Source organism: Polyodon spathula, chromosome 21, assembly GCF_017654505.1.
Source record: "Polyodon spathula isolate WHYD16114869_AA chromosome 21, ASM1765450v1, whole genome shotgun sequence".
NCBI lineage: Eukaryota > Metazoa > Chordata > Actinopteri > Acipenseriformes > Polyodontidae > Polyodon > Polyodon spathula.
The window spans coordinates 22,945,665-22,971,774 of record NC_054554.1 but is presented as its reverse complement, the minus strand read 5'-3'; the positions used below and the strand labels follow the sequence as shown (position 1 = coordinate 22,971,774).

The window sequence follows — 26,110 nt, the reverse complement described above, 5'->3', positions numbered from 1 at the left end:
ACTGTTCTCTATAATGGAGACGGTCATTGCTGTTGTGTTGTTACCAGGAGGACAGTCAACGAGGTGATGGAAAGGTGAAATTCAGCTATTAGGTCTAGGATCCCAAAGAAAGTGGCCCTTGGTTTGAATATGCAGGGTCTCCGTTTTGCCCTTCTCCTCCCAAGGTTTTCTTGCCTGTCCTCAACAAGAGCAAAGCGTCGCCGCATGAGGAAGTGTACCACAGCAGCCATCCTGAGGCCAATGACAGCTCTGAAGATGTGTGGTTTTCTACAGTTCTTAATTGCTTGCTTCTATAATGGTTTTCACCTTGTCAGAGGACATGCAAAGGTTTTGGAGGGTCAGCAATTGCCCAAATATGCCAGGCAAAAATCCTTAGATCTCATTATAATGTTTGAACCCGCTTAGTATTTCAGATCCCCGCCCAATTCCATGCTCGTTTCTTTATTTGAATACATTTCAATCATTTAAATGGATTAATAATGGAAAAGTGCCAATTCGATAGCAGGTGCAAAACGCCAGGTGAAAACCATTCTTTACATACGCTGCATTTTTTGTGTCCTCTAAAGTCCCAGTACGGCCGCTAAACACGGTTTGTGAGTACATAGCGCCAATTGTGGCCGCAGTATGTGTGTTTTGTAGCCACAAATCAATTTGCATGTATCCTTACATCAGCCCTGTTATGTACTGAAGAGTTACACAGAGGAAAAGGCCTCCTGTTTTTCACACAACTTAAGTAATAAATGAGTGTTCTGAACTTTTATGTAACCCCTAAAAAAAAAAAAAAAAAAAAAAAAAAAACATAAAACAGTTGTTGACAGATGAAACGGGAGCTGTATCCCACCCTGGACCTGGAGAGCTACAGGGTCTTCTGGTTTTCGTTTCAACCGAGCTCTGTTACTTCACTGCACAAATTATTGGATTAATTAGACAAGATTAACACGTGTTCCACATCTTTAGCCACTGATGATGTAATGACACCTAGAAAAGAAAAGGATTGGGGCTCTCCAGTGTTTTAGCGAACACTAATAATAGAAACGGTCCGAATATTTCTCTCTAACGCATTTATGCTGACATATTAACCAACACAAGAAATTAAAAGAAAGGATATTCAGGGGTGAGTTTTGTGAACCAGGTACTCTTTCAGGGGCATTGTTTGACGGGGGACACTGTGCCTCACCTGGGGACTGTCCCCGGAAACCGGGGTGTATGATCACTCTATGTTGAGTATCTCGATCCATACAGAAACATGCTTCCCATGAAGTCCGGCTCTGTCTAGTCATGGTAGTTGCCCCACTCTCTGCAGAAGGAACTACCATGGCTCTTGATCCGGTACTGCAGTGTTCATTATTTTTCAGAGCATCATTTTCATTTTTTCATTTATGAAACACCTGTAAGGTACTTAATCTTCAAAGAAATTCCTTTATGGATTAATCACCGCAACGCAATTAGCTTTTTAGTAAACTGGTCTATTGCCAGCATTATACCTGTCACAGTTAATCTGGACTTTTTGAACCTTGATATTAAAAGTCATCTTAACTGTAAAATTACAACTAACCTCAGTATCATCACTTGCCATGTGTTTTAGCCCTGAAAAATAAGGCATGAAGAGGTTATCATAGTTAAGTCAACTGCTTCATAAATATACGAGCATACCATTATAGACCATAACGTACCATATATTTACAAAAACGAAGAAATATTACAGATTACAAAGCCTGAATTTGATCTGCCAATGGGCAAAGTAATAATCTTGGTTTAAACATATTTTTTGCAGTGCATCCTGAGGACATTTGTTCATATGTCCCAATACTTACCCTTGTGATGTTAACAATTCTTTCCCTCCTAGAACTGACCATTGAATGGGTGCTGGTGTGTGCCAACCAGCTGTCAGTACGCCAGGTACAGTTACACATTCCGGGATAAGTTACTGTGGGAACATCACTCCTGCACAACCCTTCAATGTCACTCACTTAATAAAACAAGAGCATTTACAAACTATTCACGGCTATTTGGCCTATCAGTCTCCGTCTAGTTCCTAGTAGCTGATTTTCCCAAATCTTTGTCAAGTAGGCTCTTAAAGGATCCCAATGAGGCAGCATCAACAATGTTGTTTTGGAACCCATTTCGTACCCTCTACTATGTAAAAAGTGTCCTCTACCCTCTGATAGTCTCAACTTAAATCTACTGTATTTAGATACAACAAAGTGGGAACAATCACACTGGCTGTGGCAATTTGGAAATGGACTGCCCTAGTTAAACTGATCAGTTAAGAACTGCAAGTGTGTGTCTTTCATGTTGAAATAGCACATGGCATGACTTCTCCAGCAAAGGCACTGCACCTGCTTCACTCATTTTGCTCAGCACAGGTCTGGTGTGAGGAGAGCTGAAGACATTGAAGAACGTCCTTACCAAGTTTCATCATAACTGGGCAAGTGCTTCTCTCTGTAGTTCTAAAATTGTATGTGCATCGAAGTATGTGTATATAACTGCCTTCACTATATTTGTTACCAAGGATCTCCTCACAACTGATGCTTTAAGAACCAGTCGGAGGCTTCATTTAATAATTTAAGCACACAGTGGAAAAAACTTGCAATAGAAAAATTTACAGCAGACAAGTAGCTTAATGGAAATCACTCAAAAAATGTCACCTTCATAAAATAAATTGGGTTTATCCTATATTGAATAGCAATGCAACTGACTTCATTTTTTGAGTAAGAAATTGTTTCTTTGTGGGTTTTTAAAAATGAGGATTTTTATTATATGGTATACAGTATCTAGACATGTGACTGAGGAAAGCCAGTAATTACTTGTCTTTGCATTGCACTTCCAATGTTTCTCTTAAAAGTCATATGAATCCAGCATTGAGAAACAGTTCCTCAAAAAGAAAAACACACACTTACTAAAAGCAATGACATCTTTTCCACAAACTGTAGGTCTATTACTAACAGACAAACAAAATAAACAGCACTGTTTATTGTCTTTAATACTCCTATGCTGTCTGGGGTCTATTTGACCCAAAGGTAGATCCAAATTCAGCATAAATGTAAATATTATTTTGTTCATCATGACTTTTCATAACTTGGGAGTCCAAAACATGCACGGAAAACCTGAATTCTGCCATGGTTAGTACTAAAGAATATTATCAGATCAACAACAAATAAAGAGGGTTACGTTTTATTTATCATCAAAGCCCAAGTTTAACTAGACCAAGTTCCCATGCAATGTCAGAATTATGTTTTTTTTTTTTTTTTTGCCATTGCTTGTTACCAGACCTTACAAAATGAGAACAACAAGGTCACAGTCACATCCTACTTTTATTACAACTGACCTGCAGGCACAGAATAGAACTACTACACGAACACTTCCATTTATAATGTCTTAAATATCGAAGTCAAACCAGTATATAGGATAAAATAGCCAGGAGCTTGTTGAAACCAGGTATTACATTTACTGTGCTCCAGTTCACAAACATATAAGGCAATATCCCTGCACATCACCTTTTTTTCCCTCATTTTATATTTTCATACATATTCTATAATACAGGAAATAACCGAAGTCCACAATGTACAGTTATACTATTTTCACAGTTTGTGAACATTATACACATTTGATTTTTAATAAAAGATGCACAGTAATAAAATCCTCACCCTTAATTGTAATTGATAATCCAATATTAATATACTAATAAATTGACATTTTGTACAGTCTTCTCTCTATAATAAATTCACACGACTAGACATTTTCCATTACATTCATATCCTAATGACCCAACAGTATAACAAGTATTTAAGTGCTCATATTTGTGTTCATATTGTGTATAGACTGCAGCATTATTCACAAATGTATTAAATTGTTTTTGTATTTATTACTTGATCCAAGGTCGTCTTTTCTAGAAGATTAAAAAGGAAGTAGCTTGAAATGTAAGTTTAATTGTCAGTTTTAATTCTATTACTATTTTATGGTATCCAAAATCATTCAGAGTGGTCGTATTGGTCCAACATTGAGTTACAGTATTAGCATTTTCCTCAAACCTGACCTACCTGGCTTTGAGCCACTCAAATTCATGTAACACTGACTTTCAACTCTGTCAGAGAGAGAGGAGAGAGAGACAGAGAGAGAGAGAGAGAGAGAGAGAGAGAGAGCGCAAAGTTGAAAAAGTTATAGTGTCACGTGGTTTGAATGACATGAGGAAGGCTGCCCAGTCTTGGCACTTTGGGTAGTCAAGTTCAAAGCAGATGAAATGTTACTCAATATGGGAGCAACAAAAACCAGAACCACGCAATGACTGAAAACACCATACAATAGCAAGGAAATGTAAACAAATAATAATAACAACAACAACAACAACATTGGATGCTACTTACTCTTAAAGAAACTATTAATTGTTGCATTGGAAAATGCTGAAATATTTGCTGCCATGCAACAGTCATACTTGCAATGCAACCATAAAAATAAAATAAAAAAAAAAACAATAAAAGGGTACTTCTGTTTTTTGTACTGTACTTATTGTGAACTTTGAATTTTCTGTTGAATTATACATTTACATTACAGAATGATAGTTTGGTGGCAATTAACCAGATGCAAGCTTTTAACCAGATGCAAGCTTTTATTATTATTATAATAATTATTGTCATCTCACTACATAGTGGGTATAGTCTTTCTCTAAAACCCTATAACAACACCAATGTTTAGTTACATATTGTGGATAGTTTCCAAGAAAAAAAAAAAAAAAAAAAAAAAAAAAACACACACACAAGCTTGTTTTAAGCCAGCATGCAGCGTCCTTTAGAAACATGCTGTGCAGTGTTACACCACACTGCCTTCAATAAAACATAAAACGTTGTTGGGGCTATCATCTAATGCTGCTGATATACTAGTAGTAAGGGGACAAAACATAGAAATGTTAAAACCCTTTTCTGGATTAAGAGAATAATATGTTTTCTATTATTACTTTGCAATATGACACATCATCTCATTATTAGCTTCAATGTCACTGTCCAAGCACATTTTTGGTAAAATTGACGTCTTTGTCATTATACTTTTTTTCTTTATATTTCTTAAAACAAAACAAAAATAACCCCAGAATATCAACTATGACTTTGTGAAGCAACAGTTTTTTTTTTTTTGTTTGTTTTGTTTTTTTTTAAATCAGCAAATCTATTGCACGGTGAAGAAGATAAACATCCTCAACTTGCCCTGTTGGCTTCAGGAGAATGGTTATCCTGCAAGTTTCCATGAAGGTTCTATTTTTTTTTATTTTTATTTTTTTTTATTTATTCATTTTTTACACACACACACACGCACCCACACACACTGCCTAAAAATCACACACATGGAAAGAGGTGGAAGATTAGAAAGATTTTCCAGTTGGCTGCTTAATGTTTTCAAATTAAATTCCATAAGTGATTTATTATACATTTTCTTCCACAATATTCTGAATGTATTTCCTGATAAAATGACTATACTGTAACCACACATTATCAAGATGAGGTCTCTTTGTCAAAACCAGACTTAACGTGGTGTGATCAGTTACTAAAATGCACTTTGAATATGACAATAGTATACAGACAAGATTGAAAATGAACACCAATATTATTGTACATGGTGTTAGAGTTTTTTCTTTTTTTTTTTACTGTATTTTTTTTTTTTTTTTTTTTTTTTTTTAAACACTGCAATGTGTGATCAAACAAATCTATACATCATAAGCTCTCTCTCTCTCTCTCTCTCTCAAGCCCTTTAGTTTTTGTAGCTGAATGATCAGTCAACATACATGGGGGAGCTAGGGGCTGTCGGCATGTGATCAAGAATTTTACAGACATATCCTGACACATCCACTGGGCGCTCTTCGTACATCAGGATGAAAGGGTGTTTCTGTGGGAATAAAGTGGATTTCATTCCCCAGTCACTGATAAAATGATTTGGAATGCATTTATAAGTAACAACACTTTCTCGTAACAAAAAAAGATACATCCTTTGAAAAATAAAAATAATGCAAATCCAAATACTATAGCACAGTTATCAAAGTTTCAAAGCACATCTCTCAGGCGCTGATTCTACAAGTAAACAGGGGCTGCTCATTAGTGGTAGCCTAGTATATAACCTATGTCTTCTGTATAAAACCATTTTGTCAACAATGTACTTTAGAAAGTAATAAACAGTACTCTCAGTGCTCATTCTAAGATAGGAAACTGATTGCACAGGGCTAAGAAAAAATTAATCTGTGGGCTAAATCAATACTTTTAGAAGTGGTATAATGTGTTTGCGTGTGAGGCAATTTGACTGGTAACTACAGTGCTTGACGTATACTGATTGCAGACAGCTAACTGGTTGTTCGGAATGTATCTATAGTCAGTGAGGCTAGATTTGAATCTTAAGCCCCATTGTTTGATAACAGTAAACAGGAAAAAGGAGCACATCCTTTGACCCCATGTTGCAAGAGTTCTTATTAGAAGTGTTAGAATTCCCTTGTAATGACAGCTCTGCTATTGTAAAAGAATCACTGTTCATCTACTTGTGCACAGGGATCAAGAATGGGACATCGCTGTGATCCAAGTAATACACATTCAGACTGCATTTCAAATGGAATGTCTCGGTATTATCTATCGCTTGCAATACATTGCTCACATACCAGTTTTCCAAGCTATTCACTACTTAAAAATCAAAAGGTTCATTACTCCTTTGAAACTACTTCTGCTCTATATCATTGTTCAGTAATGTGGGCTAGTTTGTCATCTGATTATATTGTTTTAGTTATAAACCTCTAGATGACATGTACGGATTATATTATTAGAGCACTAAGGGGAAGGAAAATGCTGAAGTAATTAATTTAACAACTTATATAAGGGTTACCATTACTCGTACAGCAAACCACCTACAATATAAATTCAATCTGTTTTAAAAACACTTACTACATCTTGATTATCTGAAACTTGAATTATCAAACATATTTCATGTTGCAGTAGTAAAATTACATGTAGACCATTCAACATCAGAACAAAAAGTATCTACTTTACTACTGTTACAGAACAAATTGAATAGATTCTTATGGCGAATTCTTATGGCAAAACAGACAAATACCTACATTTGACCCAATCTGACCAAATGTTAAGTAACATTTTATAAAAAAAAAAAATAATAATAAAGTATCCATATACTGTACTTACCAGAAGCTCTTTGTACTTTGGCCTTTTTGACTCGTCCTTTGTAAGGCTTGAAACAAATACATTAAAAAAAATGCTTAGCATCTATTTTGGGATCAGCTTATAGTAATAACAGTTTATTACAAACCCCAAAGGACTAAAGTCACAAAAAGAAATATATCAATGATAAAAAAAGGCTGTATTTAAAGATATAGTGCAGTCCAACACAAAGCCATGGTTGTACATGGTATCCGAGTCATTGCAGAACAAACCACAAATCAGTACAGTGAAACTCCCAAATGGGGAACCTTTACCTGGTAATAAAATAGAATACAGTGAACATCTATATGAAAAAGGGTTATTTAAAAACTACACTTTGACCAGCAGATGGCAGTGTTCCCAGGAAACAACCACAACATACACCAGTAGAACATATGATTAACAGCTTGTATTACAAGTATAATTCCTGCATCTACTGCACTTACCACAGGTTGACAAAATTGATGAACATGGGGGAAAACTGTCTCTCCTCAGAGTTACTGAGCTGTGGTGGCTCTCCTTTCACGACCTGCGTCAGCTGATCGAAAACGCTGTTCCACTTGGGGTATGGGAATCGGCCAGTGGCAAGTTCGTACTGTAGAACACAATATATATATATATATATATATATATATATATATATATATATATATATATATATATATAAATATATATAAAACAAACCTCAAATAGAAAAAGTCAGCTCTAGAGGGTACAGGTTACACTAACAGTAAAGATAAACTTACTATGCTCAATTTAAGTAATGCAAGGGTCAGGATTGGTCACCTCTGCATTACCCAGTCCTGTTCTAGATCAGGGCTGTCCAATAGATAGCTCTAGAACATTATTTTTAGTTTTCTTTTTAACTTCTCCAAGAACTCCATGGAAATGTACACTGCTCTTCAGAAAAAAAGGTTCAATGGATCTGTTCCAGATTGAAGTGTAAATATGAAAAAATTGGATTCTGGGGGATTCTTGCTTGTGTGGCCCCTTTGGACGCAAAGCGTTAAAAGAGAACAAGTCATGGTGGCCCTCTAGTTTTGAACTTTCTCCAGTATTTTGGTTAGGATTTATTTTTCCTCATGTATTTAAAATTTTACAAAAGGCCCAGTTGTTCTTGTACTTTTGAAATGTTAAAGTTTATTGAAATCTTTTGTCCATTTAAACTGAGACGATAATCTTTTTAGCAGTACCAAGACATTTAGTAAGGAAGAGGCCTGAGTTTGGTAATACAGGCAAAAGAAAAGAACCACAGACCAAATATAGACACTGTATGGCTGTAAATCTTATGTACTCACCAATGTTATTCCCAAACTCCAGACATCTGATCGAACATCATATCCCTGCCTGGAAGCACTTGGGTCTATTCTTTCTGGCTACAAATAGGAATTAAAGTTTTAAATTACAACATAATTCCTAATTTCAGAAACAAATTTAAGAACTGTTAATTTTCCTTTTTACAATATTAACTTTTAAATAGTGTTGGTATCAGCTGAAGATTGCACAATCCATTAGGCAGAACTGAGAAGTCTTGTGACATAGTGTACTCTTAAATCCTTTCTTTCACAAATCTGCAGCATAAACTAGACCTGGGTGAAAGAGTCTGGCACTGCATCTGTCCTTGAAGCACACAATGGGGGCTATGGGATATTTACTTGCATTTTTCAAATTGTAGTTGTCCAAGCTAATCACTTTATATGATAGCTGAATGCAATATTACAGACATCAGGGAAATCTTTTATAACATCCATCCATTGATTGATTAAAGAAAGATAAAGAGATCACAAAATTTTGATTCTGCTCCCACTCACAAAATGCTCATAAAAAGAGTATCCCTGTAAAAACCAGGCTCATATTTTTTTGCACTTTTGCAAAGATTTTGTACAGTAGATAAGTATTCGTTATTAACAATATGTGTGCAGTATTTAACTATATAAAGACTGTGAAGAAATACTGAAAATGAAAAAAATTTAACTGCACTGTACACTCTCTAAAACTCCAACACTGAACACAAAAATTTGGGCCCCCATTTTTCACAACGTTTATACTATTTTAAAATAGTAACCTTGAAAAGACACTGAAGAACAAAAACAACATGGCTGTGCAGGAGTACCATTCCTGCAGGCATAAACCACAAGTAGTGTTGTTACTTGCCAAGGAATGTGGGATATGGTAATCCAGACAGAAGGACAGCTTTTGGGCTTGCGTGTATACTAGATACCAGATATTTAAGTTCAATGATGATTTGCTAAGAACACCCCCTTTTGTGGGGAGGGTGGGGTAGACGGTAGACATACTTGAAACGAGTCACATTTTTAGGATCTTAAAATGATATTTAGAATGTCAGTAGCCCTATGAATGCTTCTGTACAGGTAGATAGACAGGTCTTCCATAAAATTCATGCAAAATAAGTAACACCGCTTTTAGTATTTCTGTGTTGCTGGGGGCCTTAAAATTGAAAAATTTTCCAATTGTCAAATTCCTCAGTCATTTTTAAGTGCATGTTTCTTCTAAAGTAGAAGAGATATCACTTTCAATTGCTTAGGTGTGCTCATAATATAATTTCTATATGCAGCTCTGCTATTGTCTACCTACTTTACTGTGTGATTTAACGACCCTACAAAAAGGCTTCAGGATGAAAGTATCGAAAACAAACCCATCCTTGAAGGGCTGAAACCCCTTGTGGGACATGAGTTAACAAACTGACCTTTGGTGGGCTTATAGATGAGGATTTGAAGGACTTGTGGTAAAATAATTGACTTGGTAATTATCTCCTTCAGTTTAATAAATGTGCAAACATGAACACACATTTATGTTTTGGGTTATATTGTAAAAGATTAGCAAATAATTTGAGTTTAAACAAAGAGAAACCATACAATTTGTATAGGGCTACAGAGGGGCTGTTGACCTCTTCCTACTTCTTTGTAAGAATCACTTTTTTAAAAGATGGCAACAGAGTTCTGAAAGAAGCATTCATGGGTTACAGATGAGTGTTTGAAAGACTTGTGGTGAAATAACTGACTTGGTAAATCTGTCTCCATCTGTTTTTTCCAGTGGTATCAAAAAAATAAGTATTTCATGCTATTTTCGAATATCTAAATTACAGGTACAATTGCGTGTGACACAATGTTCTTGAAATCCGGTTTAATTTTATGGGCAGAACAGATGTGGGTTTTATGACCTGCTTTTGAATGAGTCTTGTGATTGATTTTGACTTGATGTCAACTGATTAAAACCTTTAGAGTGGTGGTGCCCCACCGATTACCAGCCAAGTACTTCACCACAAGTACTTCAAACACTCATCTATTATAGCCCATGAACGTTTGTTTCAGAACTTTCCAAAAATCCATATTTGAAATTGGCAACAAAGAAGAAATATGAGGTCAACAGCACCTCTGTAGCCCTATACAAATTTTATGGTTTCTCTTTGTTTAAACTCAAATTATTTGCTAATATTGTACAACATATTACCCAAAACATAAACGTGTGTTCATGTTTGCACATTTATTAAACTGTGAAGGAGATAATTACCAAGTCAATTATTTTACCACAAGTCCTTCAAATCCTCATCTATAAGCCCACCAAAGGTCAGTTTGTTCACTTGTGTACCACAAGGGGTTTCAGCCCTTCAAAAGATGGAGCAATTTATGATATTTTCATCCTGAAGCCTTTTTGTAGGGTCATTAAATCAGACAGCAAAGTAGGTAGACAGTAGCAGGTATTACTTATTTTGCATGAATTCTACGGAAGACCTGGCTATCTGTACAGAAGCATTCATAGGGCTATGGACATTCTAAATGTCACTTAAATCCTCAAAATCACTCAGCAAATCTTCATCACTGATCTTAAATGTTTGGCCTGGTTTCATACCTGACTTGTACCTTTCACTACACAAAATATAAGCAAAAATCTACTGGAGGACTGGATTTTGATCCAGTGATCAAAAACTGGATCTGACACAGAGTGACCCTATAGCTTAACTTACTGGAGTGTCTTCAGTAATCCTTTTAATTTCAGCCGAAACTATAGTTTTATTAACATTACATCAGCTTCTGAGGATCTTAACAGAAACTACTGAATAGCTACTGTGTATGCATGACTTCATTTTTTGGATGACCTACACATTAGAAGCCACAGCAATGGCATGGCATGATATTTTCCCCAAACACCCTGTATTTTAAGGGATTATGCAATGTCTCAATTGAATGGGATTTACAAGTTTTGAACTAAAGCACAAATTGAAATGCCATATGATGTCAGCTGAAACAGAAATTTGTCTGCTAGGAAAGTATTAAGGTTTTGCATTTTACCCCTTACTCTGCCATGAAATTGATGATACAGAACAGAGAAAATATCAACTTTTCAACTTTACTGGAACAAGACTATTTGTATTTGCAGCTGACCTCAAGGGTAGAACAAACAGAAACTAAACTAAAATACATTATAATAAACCAAAAAGAAAGCTGCTGATAAAATAGAAGGATTTGTTTTAATTACATAAAACAGCAACATCTAAATACAACTGCCTTTTACAGCAACTCCCTCAGGGGTGATTTATTGTCCCTAAATACCATACAAGTAATAAGGAGGTCTGCAACACAGCCTGGGTCTGTTACAGACCACAGGAATGAAGATCATTCATGATTCAGATCACTTAAACAGACCCCTTTATATTACCATATTAAATATTTCAGGATAGATCCACTGAGATGCAACAGCCTGTGAAGAGAATGTTGCTATTTTCCACCATTTTCTAAAATGTTTCCAACAGCACTGTCAGAAACACATTGTGGCTCTTTGTCCAAACTAAAATCCTGTTCCAACAAGGTCCTTAATTACTTAATTCAGGACCGAGGTTCAATATCAGAATTAAATACCTGGTACCATGGCTCTGGACTGTTCGGTTCAGTAACCACATGGCTGAAACAACTTCCTGGACTTGATAATAATTTTTTTTTAAAAAGTCACTTAACAGTTACTTCTAGCGAGTAACAGTGGACTAAACTGTGACTTATTACCAATAATATCTTTTGAGTTTCACATTTCTCATGGGTATTCACATATTTCAACAACAAAGACTGTTCCTCCAGTGGAGGCTTAATGCTAGGAGGGCAACGTGTAAAGACTATACCCTACTCTATGGATAAACAGAGGAATCTCTACACCACCTTCATGGGCACCAAAATGCAAAAAGAAAAACAAAAAAAACAAAGATAATGTGACAGGGTACACCCCATCCCTGTGTGTATATTATATTACTCTGATGTCACAACACAAGCCATCATGTCACAGCTAAACGCCAACAACCTCAAAAAAGTGATTATTGCTGTGACCTTGCACACCCAGAGTAGACCAAAGCATTCCTGTGCGCGTGGAGGTGCAATTTAATCTGACTGGGATGATGAAATGCTCATTCAAATACAGCAATCTGCAATTGTAAAACATTGCTGTCATCAAATAATCTCCTTTTGACCAAATATTCTGTAAAGGAGCCTTAAAACAAAAACAACCATCCTGTATGGGTTATATTATTTAAAAAAAAAAAAAAAAAAAAAAAAAAAAAGAAACTTAATCAAACCAATATTCAATAGAAAACTGATAAGGGGTTTACTATGTGGTTGAAGCTGGATAAAAGTCCCACTTAAGGTAAATGCAATTCAGTATAGTAAAACAGATGTTTTATTTTTATCAAGCCAGCACAGCACTAAAAAGCAGCTACCTCGTATGTACTTTGACAAATCAGCACACAGAACTGTAGCAATAAAAGGCTGCAGTTCTTTGGTCCACACATCTTACATTAGCAACCTACCGAATAATTCATGAAATGCCTAAGCTCTGAACGAAAACCACTTAATCAAAGGGATGCCAGTGATGTCACCCAAATACTCCAGTGATTTGGGCCGAGAAACTACCTCGGCTTACTCATTCATAAGCTTAAAAAAGCAAGTGATGTCATCGCAGTGTGGAAACTCCAGTAGCTAATGTTAGATCACTACATCAGCCAGCGTAGAACCCACGCACAAGGCTTGCACTCCAAGCTGAGGTCATGTCTGCACTTACTAAATCTACAGCCCTGCTTGGATCAGGCACAAAAAGTTTCAGCAGCTTGCTCTCCAACACTAAGTTAAGGCTGAATAAATCTGTCATTCCTTATGCAATGACTTGTATAATTCAGTTACAGTCATGATGTGGTTTTATATATACACATACACACACACTGCTGTGAAAAAGTATTTGCCCCCTGTGATTTTCTGCATTTTTGCATGTTTTTCACATTGAATTTGGTCAGATCTTTTTTTGGGTTGTAGTAGTATAAAAAGGGAGTCTGAGAGAAAAAAAAATGACAAAGTCTGGTGCTTCTTTCATTTGTTTGGTGTGCAAGGTAATCAAACATGCAATCTTCAGGTGTGAAAGTTATTCCCCCCCTAGTTAACTCAACCCAATTAAAGGGATAATTAGGGTCAGCTGTTTGAATATTTTGTTTAACAAAATCAGGCCTGATTTGGGCCAGCCCTGCCCAATAAAAATCTGACTAACTTTGGCCCTTACCATCAGAGTGAAGTTGTCAGCACACAGGTTCTAGAGGCACATCATGCCACGATCAAAAGAAATTCTTGAAGACCTCTGGAAAAAAAGTTGTTGATGCCTATCAGTCTGAAAAGAGTTACAAAGCCATTTCTAAGGCTCTGGGGCTCCACCAAACCACAGTCAGAGCCCTATTGTCCAAATGGAGAAAGTTTGGCACAGTAGTGACTCTTGCCTGGAGTGGCCGTCCTGCCAAAATCTCTCCAAGAGCAAGGCGTAAAATCGTCCAGGGAGTCACAAAGAACCCTAGAACAACATCCAGGGATCTGCAGGCATCTCTCTCCTTGGCTGAGGTCAGTGTTCATGACTCCACCACCAGAAAGACACTGGGCAAAAATGTTTTTTTTTTTTTTTTTTTTTTTTTTTTTGCATGAAGGAGTGGGCCAAAATTCCTCCATGGTGCTGTAAGAGACTGATGAATAACTACAGAAATCATTTGGTTGCAGTTTTTGCTGCTAAAGGTGGCGTAACCAGTTATCAAGTCTAAGGGTGCAATTACTTTTTCACACAGGGGCACTGGGTGTTGCATAACTTTCTTTAATAAATGAATGAAATAAGTATCAATTTTGTGTTATTTGATCACTCAGGGTACCTTTTATCTAATATTAGATTCTGGTTGAAGATCTGTTAACATTCAGTGTCAGACATATGCAGAAACTGTATATTACTTATACAGTAATCCCTCACCAACTGCTAAATTCATGTATAGACTGTTTTCCTTTTGTATACCAATTTGCCAACTGCGGCATATAGATTTGTGTATACGCGGTTTTGCACGGAAAAATATGACGCATCCGCGGCACCTTGTGTATTCTTCCGTGCTCCCATCTCGCCAGCATCATCTCTAGCTTTGTCTCGTGTACTAGTCACAATAATATGAGCATGCATTCTCATTGCTCCGTGTTAACTTAGCAACACTGTCACCTGTCAACAACGCCCTGGCCTTCAACTCTAAGGATTCAAGGTAAATAAAACATTACTTTTTATTATGTTATAATTTTATTACTTTTTACATGTTACATTACACAGTACGTTACAGTGTTTGCATTGTTTTTATGCTACTGTATTTTTCATTTGTGTTTAGTGAAGGAAATTGCAACTTAGATATACTTTGATAAGTGTAACCATGGCTGTGAAGAACCTAACCCCCTATTTTCCCATAAGCTCTAGTATTTACAAACCACAGTTTTGCCAACCACGGGGGTTTTCAAGAACATAACCCCCGCGGTTGGCAAGGGATTACTGTATATGAAGTTTTTTTTTTTTTTTTTTAAATGCAGCGCATATATATATATATATATATATATATATATATATATATATATATATATATATATATATATATATATATATATATATATATATAATCTCTCATGGGGATTTACACACCGATAGCCTACCAATGATTTTAAGTATTAGTGATTGTAGAGGCTTTAGTCATTAATTAATAAATACATTTCAAAACAAATCCATTGGTTATTTTAGCGAGTTATTTAGTGAGTTTAGCAAGTTATAAGATATCAGTTAGGATACTGAAGTTCTTCAAACTCATTTGAAGGTACTGTACATTAATCTATTATTTTTTACAAGGCAATAGTAGAGTGGGCAGTACGGCGCTCGTCCCTTCCGACAGTTGGGATGTGTGTAGAGAAATGCATTCTTCATACAGAGTTTTGTCAAGTTTTTGTAATATGTATTTTCTATTGAAATATCCTCATGCAGTTAAAAATGAGATCAAAGCTTACTTAAATCTTAAAATACTTCACATTTTGTTATTATTAGTTGTGTATTACTACCATTATGTTTTGTGAAGTGTTGGTTTTAAATTACATGCAGTAGGGTTAGTTTACAATTAAATCAGACTATTTTTATTAGGCTACAGTACCACGTATAAGTCTAAGCATGGACAGTTCCACGAAGCTGGCATTAAATCAGGGTGTTGCTACAGGCTAGTTGAAATACGTTACAGGACAGAGAGAAATCTAAGAGTTTCTGCTTCAAGCTCTAGCAGTAAAGCCAATAACAAGGATAAGAACGAAAAACGAAAGGTGTTCAAGACACGAAAGCCGAAATGTGATGAATCCTTCCTTCAGTACTTGTAGATCCAAACTCAAGTGAACGGAGAAGGCCGCACTGTGTTTTTTGCTAGGCTGAGTTGTCTGTGGAGAGCATGAAACACAATAAAACTTAAATGTCAGCCGAGGTCACAACACAAGGAGCATGAAGGAAAGCCAAGGTCTTTTTTTGAGAGTAAGAAAAAAGAATTGACTTGCCAGAAGTTAAAATTCAAGAACGCTAGGTCCATGTCAGTGCAGTCACAGAGGGCCTCGTTTGAGGCGAGTTATCGAACTGCTCAGTGCAGGAAACCTCCTGCTGTTGGAGAAACATTGGTTTCCACAGGATATCTGAACATCATTGCCAATCAGGTGCATCCCTTCATGGAGGCATTCTATCCATCTGCTAATGGATTTTTCCAGCAGGATAATGCCCCAAGCCACAAGGCTAGGATTGTCCAGGAATGGTTCCACGAACATGACAGTGAATTCAGCTTACTGTACTGGCCTGCCCAGTCACCAGATCTCAATCCAATTGAGCATCTGTGGGATGACATGGAACAAGCTATTCGGAGTAGAGAGCCACTACCAGCCAACTTGACGACTATGGGAAGCACTGGAGTCAACATTGGCCAGCATCCCTGTGGAACGCTTTCGACACCTTGTAGAGTCCATGCCCTGACGAACTGAGGCTGTTTTGAGGGCAAAAGGGGGTGCAACTCAGTATTAGGAAGGTATTCTTAATGTTTTGTACACTCAGTGTATATATTTCTATTTTTCTCTGGCACATCATTGTTAAATTTTTCTTGTCTAAAATAAATTGTCATTGAGTATGATACATTTCATTTTTGTGTTTGTGTGTGGTTTGTTTGCTGTATTTTAGAAAGGGAGTTTAGAGAGATTGTTTTATTGAGCAACCGTAGTAAATTAGCAGTGAACAGTAATGGCAGTCTAGTCTCCTGTACAATTCCTGTGTAGTATACTATTCTAAACCATGACATCTAGGGTCACGTAGCGGTATGGCAGCACAACAAATATAATCCACAATTTAAATAACTGAAGTACATATAATAAATCCAATTAATGTTTTTGTTTTGTAACTGTGTGTTTGTAATGTAATTTTTTTCCCCCCCAGTCTAAATAAGAGTTCATTATTTTATTAAAATTAGAAACATAATAAACACGTATTTTAATGCCATATTTATGACAGGCGAATGTTAAATCTTGGCTGCACCATTTTGGGGACACAAAGTTCTCCAATGTGTAAATGGAGTCATGCTGAGGAAAAGGTTGGGAAGCCCTGCTGTAGTGTTTTAAAAAGTGAATGCTTTAAGTTTTAGGAGTATGCAGTGTTTTATACAGTGCTCATGTTTCCTTCATTGCACTAGTTCCAATCTTTTCAAAACAGAGAGAAAAAACAGCTTGCTGGTCCAGTGTTTGTGTGATGGACAGGCCACATACCGGTTCACTCTGTACCAGACTTCCATAGACTTGGATCAGACCACTGGCGAAATCTGTTCCAGTCCGCAGCCCTACTTCCCGGTATCAAATATTCAGACAGCATTTAAATATATTTGCAGTTTCTAACTTTTTTGGCTATCATATACTAAGGGTCATAGTCCATTTACTCTTAATGTATTATTACATTTAAAAAACAAACATACAGTATGATTGTTAACTAAATGAGTTTGCTATGCACACTCACAGCCCAACAGGATTACAGGATAAAAATGTAACCTAATCCAATGTGGTTACCCAAATCTCACTACATTATTTATCATGACAAGGTTCATCTGAAAACACAGTATGAGATCTAATCTATTACATGCAATGAGAAGTAAACCACAGCTTTAAAAAGTCTACATGTACAGCGTGTTGGTTACAGTATTATGTAGGTTATACAGTTTTTTTTCAATTGGTTTTGCAAGACTGCTATTGTCAACCAGAAACAGGAAACTCCAGTGATACTGGTGTGGTTCACATGCCTTTGTTGTGAGCTCACTGCTCTGGGAACAACCAAGCTACTTCATTCTGAAAGATCCACGAACGAGGCACAGTTACACACACTGGACAACCTCTGCATTAAAAGGCTACCACCAAATTTAGCATGGAAACTATGGGGACTCCAGGCATAACTTTGCAGTCCACATCTATTAATAATATTTATACCATCAAGCCAGTAGCTAAGGACCAGCACCTAAGCTTAACAATAACAACATCAATCGAATCACCAAAGCCTCCAACCTTGAAAAGTTAGTACCTATTGAAAGTCTACACCCCCTTTCAAAATGTACATCTTTTGTTGCCTTATAGCCTGGAATTAAAATCATTAAAAGAGGTTTTTTTTTTCATTTATCTACACATCCTACCCCACAACTTCCCAGTGAAAAATATTTTAGAAATTTGTAGAAAATTAACTACAAATAAAAACTGAAATAGCTTGGTTGGATATATGTCCACCCCTCTTGTAATAGCAATCCTAAAATCAGCTCAGGTGTAACCAATCGCCTTCAAAATCACACACCAAGTTAAGTGGCCTCCACCTATGTTAAATTGTAGTGATTCACATGATTTCAGGATAAATTCAGCAGTTCCTGTAGGTTCCCTCTGCTGGATAGTGCATTTCAAAGCACAGACTCAACCATGAGCACCAAGGCACTTTCAAAAGAACTCTGGGACAAACTTGTTGAAAGACACAGATCAGGGGATGGGTAAAAAGAAAAATCAAAAGGCCTTGAATATCCCTTGGTGCACGGTCAAGACGATTATTAAGAAGTGGAAGGTGTATGGCATCAACAAGATCCTGCCTAGATCAGGCCGTCCTTCCAAACTGGATGACCGAGCAAGAAGGAGACTGATCAGAGAGGCAACTTTGCAAGAGCTACAGGCTTTTATGGCCAAGACTGGTCAAAGTGTGCATGTGACAACAATATCCCAAGCACTCCACAAATCTGGCCTGTATGGTAGGGTGGCAAGAAGGAAGCCATAACTCAAGAAAGCCCACCTTGAATCCCGTTTGAAGTAAGCAAAAAAACACTCAAGAGATTTTGTAGCCATGTGGCAAAAAGTTTTGTGGCCTAAATACAAAGTGTTATGTTTGGTGCAAACCCAATAGCTCATCACCCAAAGAACACCATCCCTACTGTCAAGCACGGTGGTGGCAGCATCATGTTATGGGAATGTTTCTCATTGGCAGGACTGTGGCACTTGTCAGGATAGAAGGGAAAATGGAAATGAAAATGAAAATGAATGGAGCAAAGTACAGAGAAGTCCTTGAGGAGAACCTGCTGCCCTATGCAAGAAAGCTGAAACTAGGACAGAAATTCACCGTTCAGCATGACAATGACCCAAAGCACACAGCCAAAGCTACAAAGCTGGCTAAGGAACAAAAAGGTAAATGTCCTTGAGTGGCCCAGTCAGAGCCCTGACCTAAATCCAATCAAAAATTTGTGGTATGACTTGAAGATTGCTGTCCATCAATGCTCCCCAAGGAACTTGACAGAGCTTGAACAGTTTTCAATGGTTTCAAGGTGGTGTAGACTTTTTCGGCACTGTATGTTAAAGACCATAGCCAAACTTACCGTAGGGGAAATATGGGGGGGGGGGGGGGGGGGGCTCAGAAATTGATATGTCATCCACGCTTTATTTTTTGTTTGTCTCGTTTTAGTTACCGTTTGCTGCATTAACAAAGCAGATGCATGGAGTTGGATAAAATAATTGCATAACTTTACAATCTTCCAAGGGTAGGGGTGGGCAAAGCCAGTCCATACAGACCAGATCTTTATTCCAAGCCTGCTCTTTTCTTCATCATATGATCCATTACCAGATTTAGGCACCACGTTAATTACATAACATTTTCTAGCAAAAAGATCCCACTGCTCACTTCACACAGCTGCATGGAGATTGTACAAAACGGTTCACATACTTCGATATGTCCATTTCCAACAGGGCCTGCCTTAAAACAATGAAGCTCCCAGTTATTCAACTTGTGCCACCTGGACACTTTGCAAGTTCAAAGACTTCTATCATTATGCAGCTCGGTTGGCAGTGGCTCTTAAAACCAGGGAGTCGACTATGGCTCCTGCCACCCAACATAAATCATAAGCTACTGTAATGGATACCGAGATGAGCACCACAAGGTCCAATCACATGGTTTACCCCATTCATAATGAGTGCACTGGCTCACTGTTTCAGACGCACTTACCGCCATGTAAGGTCTGCATCCTGCGTCTCTAGTTTTGGCAATGGAGTCCACAAGCTGTCCACTAATACCAAAGTCACAGAGTTTAATGTTGCCGTTCCGGTCCAGAAGAATATTGGAAGGCTTGATGTCTGCAATGGAAAAATGAACTTTAAGCTACTATCAATATCAATATGTCAATATAAAAGCCCCCGAAAAATAATGCGGCGTTCTAGTTCTTTTTTTGGGACATCCAGTTAGACACAAGAGCACACACGATTCACACAGAGATATAAGGCTATCTTGGGAACACTGACGCATTTACAAAAAAATATGTGTTATACAAAGCACACAGTAGGATTGGTATTTTGCATTTCTTATTCAGACCACGCCACATACTTGCTGAGATAATGTATTATCTGATTATAAAAAAAGTACACAGCCTCTTTACAAAATTTTACGAATAATGACAGCAAATGGAAACCTGCTGTAATATCTTTAATTCTACTTGTGGATTCAAATAAGTGAAACATAGGTCCCTATGCAGCCCAGAAACAAAAAATGCACACGTCATAAAATACCTATAGATCAAGGTGAAAGTAAGTGAATGCCGTTATCAATTTTAACTACTGAATATTTTTTCTATAACAACTACATTTTTAAAGTGCAAGCTGCAGTCATGACATCCCCTAATAACTTGAGACACTACTAGTACCTGTATACAATTCATTATTGCCTAGCAACCACAACACAGCAACCCTAAGTATCCCTAGTTGATTTACCCAAGATGTGTGACTAACAAAAAATAAAAAAATATCAAAACAACTGGGAACATGTCCAAAAAATTAAATAAAATAAAAAAAAATCACGGGATAAGGTAATGGTAATGTGTTTCTTTTAAACACTCTTACACACTGCAGAGGGTTCTGTAACATTAATTAAATCACATTTAGAAAGTATTTTTGATTGAAAAAAAAACTTCCTAGAAACACATTAGCACCAAGTGGTTTAATGGAAGATCGAAAGTACTTCGTGTTATTTATGCTATCTTTCATGCTTAGTTTGCTTCATGTAGATTAATACAAAAAAAACAAAAACGTGTAACAAATAGTCATTTAGAAATGACAAACGAAATTAGTCTACTACTTGCCAATACTATATTACAAGGTCAATCATGGTTATGTTTAAAGCAATTATTCTATCTGGTTATAAAAATACCAAAAACACACATTATGCACATGACAACTGCCCTATTTTTATTTGAACTCCATACTATACTTTTTAAAATATATAATTGCCGATAAAAAACAGGTTTGTATCAGGTTTTTCCTTGCATTATAAATCAATGTTCTGTAAATCCAAAAAAAAAAAAAAACCTCTTAATCATAAAAACCTATTGTTGATCAAGGGGTGCATGACAAGGCCTACAGATGACCTGCAGACAGCACTCCATGAAAGCATTCCCTAACAAGGAAGAGTCTCACAACATCACCAAGGGCAATGACTGCCCTCCAGTGTGTGCAGTGAGGGTTCGCAAACTAACAGGGGCAGCCTTGGCAATTGTAGCAACAGCACCTAATAATGCAAGTCTGGTTCAAACAAAAAATTAACATTAAGAAACACTCCAAAACCACCTATCCATGGTTATATCTGAATTACCCCTAAAAACAAGTTGTTGCACGAACTGAAAAAAAAGAATCCCTATAAAAATTCCAGCTGTGGCTTATTCCGACAGGGTATGGGGTGATCAAATCAAGTCGAGAAATGTTTTGGTATGTGCCTTCATCAGTGTACAATATACAGATACATGACTAATTAAAATAGTATCACTGCCAACTGAAGGCCAGTTCATGGGTTTACAGTTCTGAGAGACACAGATTCGGTACAGTAAAAATCATTTGGAAATTAGTGTACATTATCAAAGAGACATCTTCAATTACCATTTTAAAATTCACCTACATTATTCCTCACCTAGCTTAGGCAAGGTGAACAGAGGATTTAGTCGACACTAATAAATCAGTCTACTAGTACTACAATCCTTTTTATTAATCATGCGTTTAAGACTAGAATCCTATTAAAAGACTTACCTCTGTGAATTATTTTCAAGTTTTCTTTTAAGTGGTTAAGAGCTTTCACAGTCTGAAAGAAAAAAATGGATGCCATTGTATGACTTTTAAAAGCAACACATTTTAAATCACACAATACAAAACTACAGTAAATTAATAACATCATGAATTAATTTAGGCCAATATCTCAGTTAAGTATAAATGTTTATGGGCTAAACATGTTTGAAGTAGTAAACTAAAATAAAGCTTGTACAAATTTCAATTTAACAGAACTAGTACCACTGTTGAAAAACTTACAGCTAATGTTATTTTGCCTAATATTTCCTCTGGAATCACATAATCTAATGCACAATACACATGTTTGTAAAATTTGTCGAATGAGGTAGACATGAGTTCCATGCAGATCCAACAGTCACCCTGAAAGACAAAAAAATCTGTATTAAAACATCTTTAAAAAGGTAACTCAGGGGAAGGTAAACTATACATATATATTTTTTTTTTATAAATGTAGTCATCACTAAGTTTTTTACCCCGGTTTTCTCCCCAATTTGAAATGATACCATAATTATTATTTTATTCATAGCTGTCTGGTTCAAGTAAACATGTCAACCCAAAGTACCCATTTCGCCATGTCAGGAAGCCAGACACTACCCTCAGACATGGTAACCCTAAACTGGAAACAGGTTACGCTGGGTTATTTCTTCACATATTAACAGTATGCAGGTTAAGCATCAACATTAGTAACTTATTTCTTAATACCATAAAAAAGACTGGAATGAACACAATTGAGTGTCCTAATTTGTGTTCCCCATACATGCACCCTGTTTGGCCACTAAATTAGGACCTGTCCACCCAATTGGATTTGGCATCGCCCTGATGTGAAGAATGTTGTGTTGGTATACTCTGGGGCCCTTGATTACTCTGGAAGGCCAATCAAATGCTTTTCACTTACAAGCATAATTGCAGATAAAGTCCATTCACTATGCCAGAATTGTGTGCGAATGGCCTCTGGAGCACAACAGAGACTTAAATCTTCCATGGCCATCAAACCCCTTATCTCAATCCATTTGAGCATGTTCGGGATGAAGTTCAACAACGCATACGTCCCCACGACCCTCTGCCTACCTCTGTGCACCAATACAGCGAATATTCTTGACTGAATGGCTCAACATCTTTCCTGCACCTTGTGGAGTCTGCTATGTCATGTCAAGGCTGTGTTCAGGACAAATGATGGCCCCACTCGATATTAGATAAATGCTCTGATAAAGTGGCCAGAATTAACGACTCATCTTCCCCTTATAGCCTGCGGATTGCGATCACTTGACACTGTTAAAATTACAAGCAGTAAAAGCCAAATGTCTCACCTCTCTGAAAAGAGCCCCATAAAACTGAACAATATATGGACAGTCACTACTCCTCATTACTACATCTAAATCCATCAGCAGTTGCTTCTGTTCCTTTTCATCAACAGTTGATCGAATTCGCTGTAATACAAAGGAAAAAATGATGTAATTGCGTATGTAAACCGGCTACAATCCATCGGCTAACAAAAACATGGGATTGCAACGTAGAGGTTTCAGACTAATGGGGCTGGCTGGTACATTTGTACTACATCTCCCAAAGCCATTGGCCACAAGTTCCTGATGCACCTGGTCATAACCATCATGTCCCATTGGACAAGTTACTTTTGAGTATACTTCTGCTTTACAAATGGTTATGAAAAGAACAGTCCAAAAGATGTCCTTCAATAATATACAATCACCTCCAATTGACATTTGAAATGTAGTAACGCAATACGAGGGGGTGGGCATGGTGAATATATACAGATCCCTTTGACCAGTGAGGTGTTGCTATGCCTACAAAGCTTTTGAGTGTAAGGTCTCATCTGAAATACCTCTAAACAACTGTGTCTCACCCATTACTGTGCCCAGGGTGGACAATTCCCCTGTTCTAAAGCATTCCCTAAATCCCAGCTACCAAGTCTAACACACAGTATCATAAAAGCAAGTGTGCTGGAGAAATCTCATGTGCAGTAGGAAGTAAAAATTGTACAGGCCGTGTTTCCCAGATCAGTGATGAAAAGGAGTCCAATATAAAAAGGGGTTCAATTACTTTGACTGCCATGATCTGTTCACTGGGTTTGTGCACCATTTTGTTGACAGACCCATAGGCTCCACGTCCTATTTCCCCAAGGTCCTTTAGGTCTTCAGCAGTGAAATCCCAATGCTGCTCTGGAGAGATCTTCAATTTTCCTGAAGATTCAATACTATGTGTTCGCAGCCTCTCTCTGAAAAATAAGGAAAAAAAAAAATATATATATATATATATATATATATATGATATATTTATTCTATATATATATATATATATATATAAAGTGATACTATGAAATCATACAGTACATTTTGGAAACTTCACTCCAGCTTTCTGATGTATACTACAATGCAAGTTTCAGTTTGCTGACATCAACAGGGTGTCAATACATTCCTTGCCAGAAGGCTGATACTAAAGCTATCCAAGTCACTGCATAACCAACTGCATTCACCTGCCCTTCACAGTATGTGTTCGGTATTAAATCTGCATTGACATTACAATGAAATCTGTTTTTTTTTTTGTGATGAAGAAACACAAGTACAGCAAAACAAACAAAAACACAGAAGCAGTACTTTACAAATACTACCACTATGAAGCAGATTAAGCCATTTCAAGTTTTACTGTCATCTCAGTCACAGGAAGCAACCTTGGGTTTGTTCATTAAAACACACAATTAAAAGCTCAATTAGATATGCAAAAAACAAACAAAAAACACACACAATCACTACCCAGGTTTAACTTTATTTAAAATTACAGCATTTACACATTGCCCTATAATTATTTCTAGTCACAATTTCAAGACATAACCACTGAGCTTGCTTGGTTTCATCATTTGCAAGATGTAAGCATGCTGTTAAACAGTTTATAGAGCTCCTGATTTTCCATTCTGGGAATGGCAAATTCAGTTTTTCAAAATAACCAATTCCGTTTTTACCAATTTATTAAGAATTCACAATGTAATTTTAACACTTATTGAATTTATTTTTGTTATTATCATTTAAGTCCCTGAGATACTGTAGTTTTCAGGAAAAATCTTTCAAGACACTTCTCTCCCATCTGTAGTTTAATCTGCAACAAGGCAGTCTCGCTTATGCTGTACTTGCTGTAAAACTGCACAGATAGATAGAGTCGTCTTAGTTTGAGCAGGGCTCTTCAACTAGTTGTTTTAAATTTAAGGGGGCTAGATTGGCAAAAAGTTTGAAGTAGGCAGGACAGAGTATTTTACTCTGCACATTTTTAAGCAATAATAAATATTGCATAACTTAACAATGTTCATATATTGAACAAGACACACATTTTACCATATTGTAGCGTGCACGGGGGAAGGCAGCAGCAAGGCTGGTAGGTGAAATAATCACACACAAAGACATAAGCCCGATATATGCTCCTTGCAATGGAGCCGGCTCTTTTGTACAGCAGTATCAGCGCTAAATGTAGGAAATGTTTCTGAATAATCCTTAATTTATTTAACGTACTCCTTCGAATTTAAGACACATTTTTTTAAACCATTTTTTTCTTCTGAAAAATTGCCTGTGTTAAATTCAAATACAGTGATGTGTGTATTAAAAATCAGCAACAAGACACTGTCCAAACAGGAACATGACCGACTGCCCAAGAAACGACAAACAAAAACATTACTGCCCGATCTCAAATCACCCATGACATACAGGAAGCTATTTTCAAAGAAGCATCATTAAACAGAAGTTTTTACAATTACAGCGTTTTGTTATCAATTCTAACAAACGGTACCAGCTTCGACAGATCGGAACTATCGAGCAGACCCCCGGATTTTTCGACATGCCAAGCAATACAAAAGTTCACAAAAAGGGAGAAGAAACAGGTGTGAGTAATCGCAACTGCAAATAAGCAGCACATAACTGTAATGCTCTGTGTGACAGCAGACTGCTGCAAAGGTTGCATCTTTGTAAATGCATTTTTATTTGAAATTGAGGG

The 26,110-nt window shown here is 36.8% G+C and overlaps 1 protein-coding gene across 5 annotated transcripts in view; it reads right to left on the bottom strand.

The window, feature by feature from the left end:
* Positions 1-5,301: 5,301 nt before the first annotated feature.
* Positions 5,302-26,110, bottom strand: part of LOC121296282 (dual specificity mitogen-activated protein kinase kinase 4-like) — a 40,526-nt gene continuing 19,717 nt past the window's right edge. For all 5 annotated transcript variants that reach the window (XM_041221644.1, XM_041221643.1, XM_041221645.1 and 2 more), the window contains 9 exons: positions 24,176-24,350; positions 23,428-23,547; positions 22,361-22,480; positions 22,085-22,136; positions 20,022-20,149; positions 8,477-8,554; positions 7,625-7,773; positions 7,164-7,209; positions 5,302-5,871 (listed from right to left, as the gene is read on the bottom strand). In XM_041221644.1, the coding sequence (XP_041077578.1) occupies positions 5,758-5,871; positions 7,164-7,209; positions 7,625-7,773; positions 8,477-8,554; positions 20,022-20,149; positions 22,085-22,136; positions 22,361-22,480; positions 23,428-23,547; positions 24,176-24,350 (982 nt within the window). In that variant the 3' untranslated portion in view covers positions 5,302-5,757. The remainder of the gene's footprint in view (positions 5,872-7,163; positions 7,210-7,624; positions 7,774-8,476; positions 8,555-20,021; positions 20,150-22,084; positions 22,137-22,360; positions 22,481-23,427; positions 23,548-24,175; positions 24,351-26,110) is intronic.